The following is a 15,567-nucleotide window of genomic DNA, read 5'->3' as shown; positions in this document are numbered from 1 at the left end:
ACGAAAAAAATGGGGCACCTGGGTGGCTCAGTTGGTAAGCAGCTGCCTTCAGCTCAAGTCATGATCCCAGGGTACTAGGATAGAGCTGCATTGCTCAGCAGGGAGCCTGCTTCTTCCTCTCACTTGCATATCTCACTTTCCCTTGCACTCCCCTTGCTTATTCTCTGTCTCTCTGTGTCAAATAAAGAAATAAAATCTTTAAAAAACCCAAACACTAAAAAATGGAAATTTTTTAAATGCAAGATCAATACGAACCAAAAAATAGTAAAACTTACCAATTGAAGTAAAAAAGCCTGGATGGGCCAAAGACTGGGGAAGTAGAACCCCTACAATTAAAACACACCAGATCATCTTGGAAGACTTAATTTTTCAGGATCACACACCTACAAGAGAAATAGGGCCATTAAAACAACAGCAACAACAACAAAAAGTAAGATAGGAAAAGTTCCTAACCGATTTTTTCTATGAGCAAAATGTATATCAGACAGTAAGGTTGCCCATATTCTGTTGTTAATTCTTAAAAGTTTATTTAATAATTTAATTAACAAGAGCTACTATCTTACTTTTCATACAACTAAAGTACTAACTTTATATTTCATCTTAAAGAAAAATATAAATGTTTGTTATCACATGATATTTATGCTTAAAAATTCAACCCAAGTTTGTTTTCTCCTTAGTTACTACTATAATTAGAATGATTAGATAGTAACTCTTTCATATAGCCTGAAAAATAAGTTTTCTGTTATCTACATCTAAACTATGAATTTCCCATAAAAATATACTACTCCATTAAAGTAATTTAATTTAAATATTACCAAAATACATTCTGAAGTGTTAGAATGTTTTAAAGGGGAAAAAAAGTTTTCAGAGCCACTGCTTTATCCTTCAAATTCCTAACTTGTTCCATGTTTTCCCTACATGGCTTTCAATTTTAAAACAAGTTCAATTAAAAGTTGTACATTTTGTTGTACATTTTCAGGGCGCCTGGGTGGCTCAGCTGGTTAAGTGTCTGCCTCTTGATCTCAACTCAGGGTCTTGAGCTCAGGATCATGAGTTCAAGCCCCGTGTTGGGCTCCACGCTGGGCATGGAACCTACTTTAAAAAAAAAAAAAGTTGTAGATTTTTGGGGTGATGAAAACATTCTAAAATTGACTGTGGTAACTGATGGTTGAAGAACACCGTAAAAGTACTAAAAACCACTGAATCATGACCATTAAATGGGTGAACTGTATGGTACATGAACTATATCTCAATAAAAGCTGTTATTTTTAAAAAGTTGTACAGAATCCAAAAAGAATAAACAGCCTGTCGATTTACGCTAGCAATTTCTCTCAAGGGACCTAGTGTTGAGGTTTTTCTAGCTACTATGTTCTATGTAAAAATGCTTAGCCTAGTACACAGCTATGGAATTTTTTTTTTTTTTTTTAAAGCTGGCAGCAAAGCTCTTCTTTTTTCTTTGTCCTGGTAGCACTGACTTTTCTAGAACGAATTCTTTACAGCACGTGCAAATATCAACTAACCATCAGAAAAGATTTTACCCTTCTTTCCCAAATGTCCCAAAAGCACTCTTTTCTTGCTCCTTCACCATCACATACGTGGACTTTTAAGTCCTCCTTATTACTTTACAGAAGAGTAAGTTACTATTACAGTACCTCTTGCCCCAGTAACAGGCTCCCGTTGGTTACTCTTCTTGTTTCCCTATTCCTCTTTGAGCAGGCACTTCTGACTCTTTCCAAGTGACTTCACCTAAACCAACAGGTTCAAGTCCACATTGGAAAGCTCCCTATTCTGCCAAAACAAACAAACAAAAAACAAAAACAAAACCCCTTTCCCCTTCTTGAATAAAAAATAGATCAGCACAGAAACCGGCATTCTCCTCCCTCAAGTTTGCCACAAGCTTCCAGATACTTCCAGAACCACACAGTAGTGAAATACACTGCTCTCTTGGCTGCTTTACAGTAACTCTTTGGGAAGGCTTCTAGAATGCAGCAGATGCAGACACTTCCTCTCTTGGGCTCCTGCCAAAGCACAAGGCTTTTTCAAAATCCTGGGCTGTCTGAAAAGTCTAGAATCTTCTCACTGTTTACACAGATTTCTGCCATAATTTTCTTCATGAATAAATGTTATTTCCAGAAAATACAAATGCTTTTGCTATACTAACAAAAGGCTAATCAGAAATGCTGTCCAAATGTTAAACTCTGATGAGATGGTTTAGATTGGTCAGGTAAGAGGTTATTTTTTCAGTTTTGTATTTTGTAACTCAAGGGTTTTTTTGTCATCTTTCAAAGTCCTTAAATCCCTCAATGAATCAAGAACCATTAGCCTACAGAAATTACTAAAATCTGAAAACTGCATTTCAACAATGATAGAATCTCAGAAATTCAAAGCATTAATCAAATAAAGAATAAAAACATATTTACCTCACATCATGCTGCAAAACCAATGCTATGTGGATTAAAGAGCTATAACCAACAAAAAATAACAAAAAGAAAAGTTCCTGGATCTCTAAAAGGAGAAAAGAATCTTTAAACTTTAAAAAAGATAAAACAGGGGTGCCTGGGTGGCTCAGTGGGTTAAAGCCTCTACCTTCGGCTCAGGTCATGATCCCAGGGTCCTGGGATCGAGCCCCGCATCAAGCTCTCTGCTCAGCAGGGAGCCTGCTTCCCTTCCTCTCTCTCTGCCTGCCTCTCTGCCTACTTGTGATCTCTCTGTGTCAAATAAATAAATAAAATCTTTAAAAAATATATTTAAAAAAAAAGATAAAACACATAGCCTATCAAAACCCAGATGGAATTTAAGTACACAAAATAATCTAGGCTTATATGTGTTTTTTAAAAACCCCAAGTGTCTGACTCTTGATTTCAGCTCAGGTCATGATCTCATGGTCCTGAGATTGAGCCCCACGTCAGGCTCTGTGCTGAGCATGGAGCCTGCTTGAGATTCTCTCTCCCTCTCCCCGCTCAAGGACAGCATGCATGCTCTAGCAAAAAAACAAAAAACAAAACCCTATATACTACAAACTAGGAAACTAAAAGAAATGGAGCTCATTTAAGGAGCTCATACAAATAAAAAAGAAAAACACTAAGATATTAATAGAAAAGATTAAGAATGCATAAAGTCACAGAAGAACTATAAATAGTCAAACAAAAAAGTTCACTCAGTTGTCAAAGACCCATTTTTTTGTCCTTCAAATGAACAACTAAATTTAACAAATTCACAATTAAAAATATGTAATGAAGGTGCTATATATATGTCACAGAACTTAAAATGAGTATATCCTTGGGGCGCCTGGGTGGCTCAGTGGGTTAAGCCTCTGCCTTCAGCTCAGGTCATGATCCCGGGTTCCTTGGATGGAGCCCCACATTGGGCTCTCTGCTCAGCAGGGAGCCTGTTTTCCCCTCTATCGCTGTCTGCCTCTCTGCCTACCTGTGATCTCTCTGTGTCAAATAAATAAATAAAATCTTAAAAAAAAAAAAAAAACTTTGCGGTAAACATAGGAGGTGCATCTTTGCACACTCACTTTAAAAAAAATGAGTATATCCTTTAACTTGTGAATTTAAATGAAAACATAAAATTTAAAAATTAACAAACTCACATTCATTGCTGGTGAGAATGTGAAACAGTAAAGCCACCATGGTTTGGTAGTCTCTTAAAACATCAGACACACTCTTACCATATAATCTGGTAACGGTTCTCCTTTCTATTTAACCCCGAAATTTGAAAACATGTCCACACAAAAGCCTGCACATGGATATCATTTTTTTTTTTTAAGATTTTATTTATTTGACGGACAGAGATCACAAGTAGGCAGAGAGGCGAGGCTGGGGTGGGTGGAGGGAAGCAGGCTCCCCGCTGAGCAGAGAGCACAAAGTGGGGCTCGATCCCAGGACCCTGGGATTATAACCTGAGCCAAAGGCAGAGGCTTTAACCCACTGAGCCAACCAGGCACCCCCTGCACGTGGATATTCCTATATTTCTTCAAAATGGCCAAAACTTGGAAGCAACCAAAATGTCCTTCAGTAGGTAAATGGATAAATAAACTGGCACATCCACACAATGGAATATTACTTCATGCTAAAAGGAAATGAGCTTTCCAACCATGAAAAGACATGAAAGAATCTTAAATGCATATTTCTTTTTTTTAATTTATTTTTTATTAACATATAATATATTATTTGCCCCAGGGGTACAGGTCTGTGAGTGATCAGGCTTACACATTTCACAGCACTCACCATAGCCCATACCCTCCCCAATGTCCATAACCCAGCCACCCTATCCCTACCCTCTGACCCCCCAGCAACCCTCAGTTTGTTTCGTGAGATGGTCATGGTCGGTAGGGAGGGAAAAAAATGAAAAAAAGATGGGATCTTTCTAAGGGAGACAAGCCTTAACTGCATATTTCTAAGTAAAAAAAAAAAGCCAATCTGAAAAGGCTATGTACTGTACACTTCCAACAAAAGAAATTCTAGAACTATGAAGACAGTAAAAATATCTGTGGTTGGGAGGTGGTAGGATGAAGAGATGGAGCAGAGATTTTTAGGGCAGTGAAAATACTCTAAAATACCATAATGATAAATACATCATTTATTTTTTGGATATACATTTGTCCAAATCCACAGAATATACAACAGCAAGAGTGAATGGGTGATGTAAGCTATGTATGGACTTTGGGTAATTATAATGTGTCAATGTAGATTCAATCAGTTATAACAAATGTACCACTCTCGTGGAGGATGTTGAGACTATCCATGTGTAGGGGCAGGGGGCATATGGGAAATCTCTGTATCATCCTCTCAATTTTGCTGTGAACCAAAAACTGCTTTTAAAAAAAAAGTCTTAAAATAAAATAAATTAACATCATACAACACTAGTGGAATCTTACTGAATTAGATTAAGTTTCCACTATTCTGACAGAAAGTCATAAATAAATATGGATCAAAACAAAGAAAAAAATTAACATCATAATATGATCATAACTATGCATGAAAATACACAGAGGAAATTCACCAAAATGTAGTTGTTTCTGGACAGCAGAACATTAGGTAATTTTTTTCTATTTCTCTGTATTTTCCAGATGTCCTAGAGTATATTTACTTTTATAGTGACAAAAAATTAACTCTATGCAAAATCACAAACCTACAGTAATAATAAAACATCAACTCCCATATTATGTACGTCACCCTAAGCTTTTTTTTTTTAAGATTTTATGTGTTTATTTGACAGGCAAAGATCACAAGTAGGCAGAGAGGCAGGCAGAGAGAGAGAGGAGGAAGCAGGCTCCCCACTGAGCAGAGAGCCCGATGTGGGGCTCGATCCCAGGACCCTGGGATCATGACCTGAGCCGAAGGCAGAGGCTTTAACCCACTGAGCCACCCAGGTGCCCCTCACCCTAAGCTTTTAATGAAGTGGTAACTCCTCTTTAATACAAAAAAGTAGCTAACAAGTACGATCCACATTTGTGCCTCTTCTACATTCTAACTGTATAAGCCTCCAGATTTCTCTCTCTGCTACAAAGATAGGAAGTTTATATGAAACTAACCCAAATATCCAGCCATGAACTACACTGTCAGAGTAACACATTTTTCTATTATCCTTCCTCTTACAGACAGACATATGATGTGGCCTAAGCCATTCAATGACATAACATTTGAGGGGTGGGTTTGTGAAATGGTACAAAAGAGCTCCTCCTGGAGTGGCTCAGCTCATCGGATATGAATTTGGAGCTGCCTGTGACTAGTTTCCCACTTGTCAAGGACACATAGGAGCCCAATCTATAAACAGAACAAAGTCACCCAGAGACATTTCCAAGGTCCATAGTCCTGATTCTTCCAATTATTGCTTTTAATCTGTGAGCTACCCAAATAATCTTTGGCTCCCAACCCAGTAAAGGGAGCCTCTAAATTCCCTTTTTAAGGAATTTTAAACTACAAAAAGCTGGATTTCTATCATTTGCAATATAAAGTTCACACCCACACAGCATTACTCCAAACTACTACGCCCAACAAACGAATACAGCCTTATATAGCAGTGGTTCTCAAACTTTAGTCCTATCAGAATCACCTAAAGGTCTGAGACATGTAGATACTGTACATAAGTTCTTAGGTGATGGTGATACTGCTGGTCTGGGGATTACACTTTGAAAAACCAGATACAAACATCCGTTAAAATCACACAAAAGGTGCTTTCTACCTTTAAAAGAGTAAAATTTTACTTCAATTTATTTTTTGAAAAATATAATTCAATGTCAATTATTCTAGTGAATAGTTCTCTAATCTTTTTTTTTTAAAGTAGGCTCCATTCCCAACATGGATCCCAACAGGGGGCTCGAACTCAAGACTGTGAGATCAAGACCTGAACTGAGATCAAGAGTCAGATCCTCAACCATCTGAGCCACTCGGGCACCCCTCCTCCAATCTCTTTTAATACTAGATAGTTGTTAATAAGCAAGCATATCTTTATCAATCACAGGTTTTTAAAACAATGGTTTCCTTACTTCTGATGTCTCACTTCCATTTATTTCCATCTTCGATCAGTTAGCAGCTTGCAAAGCAAATCATTATAAGCATCTAAAAATCAAGCATCCTAAAAGACACCGGAGTTTTATCAAAAATAGTAAGATACAGGGGCGCCTGGCTGGCTCAGTAGGTAGAATATGAGATTCTTGGTCTCAGAGCTGTAAGTTTGTGCTCCACGATGGGTGTAGAGGTTACTTAAAAAAAAAAAAAAAAAAAAAAAAAAAACAAACACCAACAAAAAATCCTTTTTAAATAGTAAGATACAAATGTCTCCTGTTCTAAATCCTCCAACAAGCTGGAAATAGAATGTAAATGGGTTAAAGAGGATGGAAGGAAGGTGAATCTCAGCTTCCTGAAAAGACCGGACTCAAAAAAAAAAAAAAAAAAAAAAGTCAAAGGAGAGTCAAAGACAAAGATAAATTTATACTAGCATCAAATTTACTATGGAAACACTACGGATACATTACTGATAATATTTTAGTTCTTGGTTAGATGGTAGGTTCATGAGTGCTTATTATCTAATTTTTATAACATACATATACATTACACGTGTTTAATATGCATGAGTATTGTATTTTAGAAACTATAAAGAAAAAAAGTATGAAGAAATCTTTCTGGAAAACATATTCTCAGGTAAGCCCGAATAAAAATAAATTGCACAGTATAATATTTATCCAAAACTATCCTACAGTCCTTCTCCCAGAAAAAAGTCCAATCCCACACACTCACAGGTCAATCAAACCTGGGAACAGATTTAAAACAGTTCTACTACATTGTAAATATTTACAACTTTGAGTTATCAGGATTCATTGAAGTACATGTACAAGTTACTTAATGAATTACCAGGAACAGGGTATCTGGCAAATAATTATATTAGCCTTTCAGTCTAACATTTATCTTCCAAGAAAAAAATTTCAACATTTTAAAAACTTGATCTTTTCCAGATAAGTCATTAAAAATTAATAAGGTCAACTAAAGAATGCTTGATATTCTAACCTAAACTTTCTCTGACACTAAAAACTTTCCACAGGTCTCCTCCTACCAGTCGCTCCACACCTTCCACAGCTGTTCCAAATCTTCTTTCAGAGGGCTCCAGCTTAAATTTACTTAACCTCATACAAATCTAACAATCGACTATTGGTCTTCCTGACATCTGTGTTGGACTTTTTTTTTTTTTTAAACAGTTTTTATAATGAATGCAAAAGACCAACACAAATCCAGGCTTCTAATTCAGGCTACAACAATATGGTGTATACCAAGACTTGGCATGTCTCTCCCATATAAGTAGGATGGATTTTCTAAGACAACTAAGAGTACTTACTAATAGAATAGTTATATTACAGTTCTCTCCTATAATCCCTCTGGCAAATTGCCATTTGTTTTAACTTAACACCATGAATTCCAGTCATACTTATGCTCCCAAAGAGAGTAAGCCACATCTTGAATACATACAATCTGACAGGCAAGTGCTCTAATGGCTACAACCAACTTTTCTAACAAAAAATCAGGAATCATGCTAGCTTTCCCACAGCTTTCTGTACTTGAGAAGTGAACCCAGTCGCTGGTATAATTCCAACTAAACAGCATTTTGAAATTTAGTTGGAAAGAAGCTCTAAATCAAGATATTAGGCTTAACTGAAGTACTATATAGTCTGTTTTTTGGATATTCTTGCAAAACTCAAAGTTTTCCTTGTCAGAAAGAACCTGAATATAATATCATTTCAAAACACACACTTACTTTGCCTATACGGTGCCTCTACCACCACTACTCTCTCTTCTGAAACTGCCCCAATCTACCTTTAATTCATCCTCATGGTTTCATCAGTCATCTAATACAGTGTGATACATCTTCCCTCACCAAGTGACTGAAGTTCTTTCCTGGAAATTTTGAAAATAAAATTGAGGAAAAAAGCACAGGCACTCTTTGAATGCCTGAATTATATAAAGCTCAGGAGAAGTAATGGACCAAGTTTTGACATATAGGTCAAAGAGTAAATGAAGTTTATCTGCAAAGAATAAAAGTGAAGCAAATATACAGAGAGGAAGATAGACAAAAGACAGAAGAAAACATTCTGATGCTCCTGATATTCTTAAAGTCCAATCACATTCCTGACCTCAATTGTTAAGACAACCCCCTGTCCCCACAATACTTACATAAATTCCACTGTGTTTTAGTGTGAGTTGGGTTTCTGTTTAACCCAGAGTCCTAATTGTTTGTCTAACCCTGCAATTAATATTTTTATAGGAAAAATAAATAACAAGGTAATTTTTTGGCTTAATGGTTAGAAATCCAGTAAGTGCCACTTCTATACCAGAGATAGAGTTTAGAATCAATATTTTAATCCATTTTTTAAAAAGATTTAAACTGGAATTTGGATTTAAAATTGAACTTAAATTTGCTTTGTTTTTCTTTACCAGTATTCTGCCTCACCTTTACTTCTGTGATGGTTATATTGCCTAGCAAGCACACCTGTGGTTGTGAAAACAGCACAGCAAAAAAAGAAAATCCCCAGTTAATTGATGTCTAGATTTGTGTATGTCTCTTAAACAGTTCTAGTTTCCACTTTACATGGAGTAATCATGAAAAATGTAAAAATTCAAAAGTGAAATAAAAAGTTTTATCAGTTTAAAAAAATGTGAACTTAAACTCAATGTTTAAAGTTTGTTTCAATTAGAAAAGTCAAGTTCCCCTAAACCAAAAACATTTTACAAATAAATGTAGGCTGATGGAGAAGGTTTGAGAAAGAAATGGTGCTATTCTTCACTGACTCTTAAACTATGTATTTTAAACTGTATAATATACCTCTCAACTATTTCAAACACTTTAGTTGGAAATGCATACATTTCCAGGGTGCCTGGGTGGCTCAGCAGGTTGAGCCTCTGCCTTCGGCTCGGGTCATGATCTCAGGGTCCTGGGATCCAGCCCCGCATCGGGCTCTCTACTCGGCAGAGAGCCTGCTTCCCTCTCTCTGCCTGCCTCTCTGCCTGCTTGTGATCTGTCAAGTAAATAAATAAAATCTTTAAAAAAAAAAAAAAAAAAAAGGAAAGAAATGCATACATTTCCTAATGTGGGGGGAAAGGCCAGGATTCTTATGCCCAGGATACAGAATATAAAAATATAAAATATAAATATAAAATATAAATATAAAAAATTTATCAGAAGTTATAGTAAAAGCCCCCAAATTAGTAAGATTCATCAATAATGCCCACCTTTATTTGGTGATCCCTTAACAAAAAGCTGAATAAGCAAAAAAGGTATCAAAATATTAGGTCAAATTTGACTACCAGCAAATAATAAAAAAACAACAACCAGTAATTTAGATGGAAGTGCCTAGGAGGATACTTGCACACATAAGACACTTAAGAAACATTACTTTTGGATGTGGGGCAAGAACTTAAGAATACATGGATTTGTTGCCAAAGGTGTCCCAAGGGACATGGAAAAAGAAAAGACTTGGAGAATGGTGGGAAGGAAGGAACAAGCAAGCAGCCTAGTCTTCTAGCAGACAGATGCAGACTTTTGTAATTTAAAAATCTGAGTAGGAGAAGGAAGTGGACAAAGGAAGTGGAAGGGAAAAGGGAAAAGAAGTAACCACTAAATTATATATGATCTGTTGCTTATCAATGCTAGTATTTCCAAATATTAACATTGTCTATGTATTTCTCATTTTAAGAAAGACCTTGCAGTAATTTCTCTTGGCTGTATAAACTAGTTGTTATTGTAATGAAACCGTGTATCTAATAACATAAATGTCAATTAATATTGGTTAGGGCATTAAAAACCCAGCAGTAATATAAAAAGCAGCAATTAGATATTCAAACTCTTAAAACTAGGTTTGTTTTCTAATTTGGAGAGTGGTAAATATATATGTGAGAAGTTTTAAAGTCTATTTCTAAGTTTAAAGATTTTGTATAAACACACACACTTTAAAACTTTATATAGTAACTAAAAGAACTCAAAAAAAAAGTTAACAACTGAGAGGTCAGATCACAATTATCTTCACTCAACTTCTGCATTTTCTTTAATAAACACTTAGTAGAACATTTCTATTTCTATAAGTAAACAAGTAAACTGGAAAGAAAAAAAAAAAAACAAAGTCAAAGTAGTACTGAAGTGAAGAGACAAATTCAAATCATGGACAGACTGAGAAAATCCAAATGTATAACTCCCCAGCTCTACTAGCTGACACAAAACTACCATCAACTCCTTTTGCTCCAAAACAAATTTCATCTATTTTTTATTTACATAGGAAGTTCTGATAAGACAACTTTACTGTCTTCAACACCCTAAGGATACAAGAGAAACATAAAACTTAGATTTTTACACTGTAGAGTTTTTAAGCTTGAGTAAGGAATATGAGGTGATGGCAAAATATTCCAAAAGCAGAATTTTCAATGAAACATGTATATCAGTGGAACAAAATAGAGAATCTAGACACAGAAAATAGTCTGTTTGGTTTTGGAAAAGTATAAAAGGCAACTCAACAGAGCAAGGATAGTCTAGTTGGATATTCACATACCAAAAATGTTTTATTTGGGCACCTCATATCCCCTAATGGACACTGGGCAGCTCCCTGCCCAGGAATTTATATAGATTTTGGGACAAATTCCATTTTTCTTAACCCTAGTCTCCCTCTTCTCATTCTAGTCTTCAATTCCCGCTTTTTCCTAATGCCAGATCCAAAGTTGTCAAGTTCAGGAAAAGATATATGAAATAAAGTCATATATACTAGAATAAGGAGAGATGAATTCATGGTTGCAGAAGATATCAATGAAGATATGGGTTTCCATTCAGCCCTTATTCAGATTTAACAGCAAGTAAAATGTTAGTAACATGCTTGCAAGGCATGTAACTTCCATGTTTCATTTATCGTACAGAACATTTCTTATTACTCTTTTGATTCTCCCACAGTCTACTAGACACATTATGTTTTTAAAATGAAATTAAGTGGAGTGATTAAGTTAGTTATACTAACCGGGGACCCTACTTTATTTCAACCCTGGATGTTGAAAACACTTATAATACTTTGGTAATATGCTATTAATTTTTTTTCCATTCCACTTCCTCAGACTCAGTCTGATCACTTATCAAGAATGAAGTACTAAAATGTGAATCAGAAAACAGACAATCTGGGTCCAAGTCCTAGTTCTGAAAGTTACTATATTCTTGGGCAAATTACTTGACTTCTTTGAGCCTCAGTTTCTTCATTTGAAAAATAAGGATGATATAAAACTACCTCACAGAAGTATTTTAAGGATCAAATTACATAATATATGAAACAACACTTTAAAAATATAAAGTGCTTTAGTTGTTATCAGGTAGATTAAAAAAATCTTTCTAGAGCCCAGTCTAATGCTCCTAGAAAATTCAGGGGGAAGGAAAAATTACTGACAAAAGGTTTATTGTCATGTGTTCCCCCCCACCCACCCAAAAAAAAGAAAGAAAGAAAGAAAGAAAGAAAGAAACAGAAAGAAAACTGGTTGAAGTTTACTGGTTTACTGTAGCTATACAGGTGGATAAAAGAAACCACTAAATTACAGCCTTCTCTTTGCACTAAGTATCACAGAAGAAAAAGCTCAAATGCTTAACAAGAAAGAAAGGCTGAGTACATTAACTTATTACAATATTACTTTTTAAATGGAAAATGTGTTAACCACCAAAACATGGACATATTTATATGAAACACTAAGCAGGAAGAGGAAAAGGTCTAAGATAGTATGCATTCACAGATGACACTATGTAAGAAGCATGACTGTTACACTGTATTTTTGCCAACGTCCAACCAGATATACTAATAGTCATAATGATCATCCAAAGCAACACCAGGAAAAGGAATGTTTCTCATTGTATCAAGTTCAAAAATTGTTGGAGTAATTTTAATGAAGTCTTTTGAACTTCTAGTTTTTATTAAGGCACAATATTTGGCTAGAGGAAGACCAATGAGAAGACAGCGTCAATGTGTACAAATAAATAGAATGGGTAGGAACATAAATGAAGCGTTAAATATTTTCACAAATATGCATACACACTTTATTTGGCTTGCATATTCAAATACTGTAGATACAAATACACCATTATGATTTAGTTTTAAGACGCAAGAACTCACTGTATGCCAATGGCCTATGCAATTTATTTTTGTTTACATTCAAGCATTTTCTACTTTCAGAGTAAAACCAAAGACATTAAAACATATTCAGGGAGGGGAAGGGGGGAAGCAATATCATGTATGATTGCCTAGACAATTTAGCAATCAACAATTCTCCCACCAACCTGTCAACTTTTGCTAAAACCGTTTGATCAAAACTTTATTACTGTCATCTATACAGCTCTATTTTCTGATCCAGGATCCATATCTTCTATCAGATTCCCAACAGATTTCATGACCTCAAAATAAGTTGAGAACTGCTACTATGTATCTCATAGGGTATACTTCTCAAATCTAAGAGCAATAATTATATCCTAGTTGATAATTAATTGCTAAATAAAAGAATGCATTCCTTCCATAGAAATGAAGGCTCACAGCTTTACCACTGGGTCCCTGGAATAACTCCTGCTGCATCCCTGGAATAAAAGGAATTGGAACTTAATAGCCTTATGAGAGATACTGCTTGTCAGTATACAACCTACTTTGCCGCATTAGAAAAGGTTAACATCTCTGGGAGCCTGGGTGGCTCAGTGGGTTAAAGCCTCTGCCTTCCGCTCAGGTCATGATCCCAGGGTCCTGGGATTGAGCCCCCCATTGGGCTCTCCGCTCAGCTGGGAGCCTGCTCTCCCCCCCCCCCCCCCGCCCTCGCCCCGCCCCCTCTGCCTGCCTCTCTGCCTCCTTGTGATCTCTCTGTCAAATAAATAAATAAAATCTTAAAAAAGAAAGAAAGAAAGAAAAGGTTAACATCTCATCAGAAAGCCAAGGTTCACCTGCAACAACCTGGAACACCTAGGTGGTATGAAGCTTTCTTTTTTCAAAAGTCTTTTACACTGTCTAAATTTTTCTACAGTGATTAAAGGTTGTATATATTTATCTGTTTACTACCTTAGTTACCAAGGTACAAAACGACCAATGTAATTGTCCACTTATCTAAGTCCTGGTTTTAAGTACTTCAAAATAAAACTCATATTAAGATACCAAAGGAAACAGCATTATCTATCTAAAAAAGAGACAAAGTGGTCCTTTTCCTAGTTAGTCTAAGTTAAATCTACAAGAAGCATTTGCCATCAGCTTTCTAAAATACTGGCAGGACTCAAGGCATAATGTTTCAAAATCAAAACTGACATGGCTTTTAAAGGTAAATGATAAAACCTATGCTTCCCACAGAAAGAAAAAGGTAAAATGTGAGGTTCTTATTTAAGATTCTGAAATTTTATTCACAGGCTAAAAGTCAAAATTAAAGAAAAAACACACGCAATGCCTATTTAAATTTCAAATGAAGGCAACACATTATAAGTTGTTCACTTTCAGCTTCTTGAATATTTCCTGCCTAAGGTATCCATTTTCTCCATAGAAACTCAATCAGAAAAATCCCTCTAAAATGTTTCATAAATTCAATCGCAATGTTCCTACTATTTCATCTGATTTATCACAGGAAAAGACTAGCCTCATTCATAAAGCTATTCACCCATCTAAACCTAAAAGGGGAAATAAGTTTCTTCCCAGAAACTCTTTTTTAAAAAGGAGCAAAAACCTGATGAAAGAACACTGCTGCCACGTCTTTTCCCCTCCCCCACTCACGTAGTGGCTGTTTCATCCCTTCGGAGGGCATTCCAAGGCAAAGTCTAAGAGCCTGAGCTCTCCGAGAAACCAGAAACAGTTAAGTTGAAATTGGCAAGTCTCTGTGGCCTTTCAGATCAATTCCTAAACGGAGAGCTCGCAGCTTCTTCATCCCTTTCTTAAAGCAAACAGTGCAAAATTCCCAGAGTCTTCACTCCCCGGAAGGCATCTAAGTGTCTGAAAACTAAACTCCACTTAATACATCCGATTATTTAGGAGAAACAGTCTCCTAGAAATAGAAATGGTACCACCCTCCCTCCCCCTTAAAACATACATCTGGGAGGCTTTCGTGAAATCCAACTCAAAGTTCTCACACAACCACAACACTCGTTTTAACTGATGTGGACTTCTAAAAAGCAGCACACTCTCTGCTGAGAGAGAAGGGGGATGGCGGGGGAAGCTCATGTGCCTTTAAAAAAAAATTCGTGGAAGATGAGGGAAGGAAGAGTAGCTTCCCCCGTGGCTGGGTGATCTGACAGCCGCCTTCCTCAACCCAGCAGCCCGAAACTCAGCGCCCCGGGCAGCGTCTAGCGCTCCGGCAACACCCCGCGCGCAACAGATGAGTCGAGCCCGAACTTCCCTGACTAGGTCCGCTTCCCGGACCCGACGTCTTTTCGGTAGGGCAGAAATGCCTCGAGAGCCTCGCCTCCTACCCTAAGCTTTAAAATCCGCTCTCCACTCCGCCACATGCTAACCATCTGCCGCCGCGGAGGCCAAAAACCCACGCCCCGCCCTCGCGTTCCCCCCAGCTTTTGTAGAGGACCAGGTATGAGAGCAGCTCGGAAAAATCAACAGGGTGAACCCTCCCCGGGAAGGAAGGAATATTCAAGAAAGTCCTGGTCCCCAGGGCGGGGACAGAAGCTGCCGCAGCCCCAACGGTCGGGGGCGCCGACCCGGCAACGAGGCGGGAGAAGGGGAGCACGGAGAAGGGCAGAAGGACCTCTGGGGCAGCCAGGGGGCGCGGGGCCGAGTCTCCAGAAAAGAAGGTATTCAGGTTGCTGTGGTGAGCCGGAGAACCCTCCGCCCCCAAGCCATCCCAACAGAGCGGGCAGGGAGCGGACCGCCACAGCTGCCCGAGAAGGGCCACAGCGGTCCCAGGGCCCGAGCCACAGTCTCCAGAGTCGGGGGAGCCTCTCACCTGGGAAGTGGGGCGGCAGGGACGGCGCGTTCTTCAGTCCCCTGTAGCCTGCTCTGGGGCCGGATACCTGCTCCCTTCCCTCAGCCCGCGGGCGGCGCGACTGGGCAGTAGAGGGAGCCAGTTAGCCCTTTTATAACCTCTAGGCTGC

General features: G+C 37.7%; 1 protein-coding gene across 3 annotated transcripts in view; it reads right to left on the bottom strand.

Moving 5' to 3' along the window:
• Positions 1-15,567, bottom strand: part of P4HA1 (prolyl 4-hydroxylase subunit alpha 1) — an 81,120-nt gene extending 65,553 nt beyond the window's left edge. For 2 of the 3 annotated variants that reach the window (XM_080822554.1, XM_080822552.1), the window contains exons 1-2: positions 15,420-15,567; positions 276-383 (exon numbers count right to left, since the gene is read on the bottom strand). In XM_080822554.1, the coding sequence (XP_080678680.1) occupies positions 276-351 (76 nt within the window). In that variant the 5' untranslated portion in view covers positions 352-383; positions 15,420-15,567. Of the gene's footprint in view, positions 1-275; positions 384-1,652; positions 1,722-15,419 lie in introns of those variants that run through there. The other variant, XM_080822553.1, reaches the window with a different exon arrangement.

Source organism: Martes martes, assembly GCF_963455335.1.
Source record: "Martes martes genome assembly, chromosome: 14".
NCBI classification, from domain to species: Eukaryota; Metazoa; Chordata; class Mammalia; order Carnivora; family Mustelidae; genus Martes; species Martes martes.
Note: the sequence above shows the minus strand (reverse complement) of the source record. Positions and strands in the feature narration are given on the sequence as shown.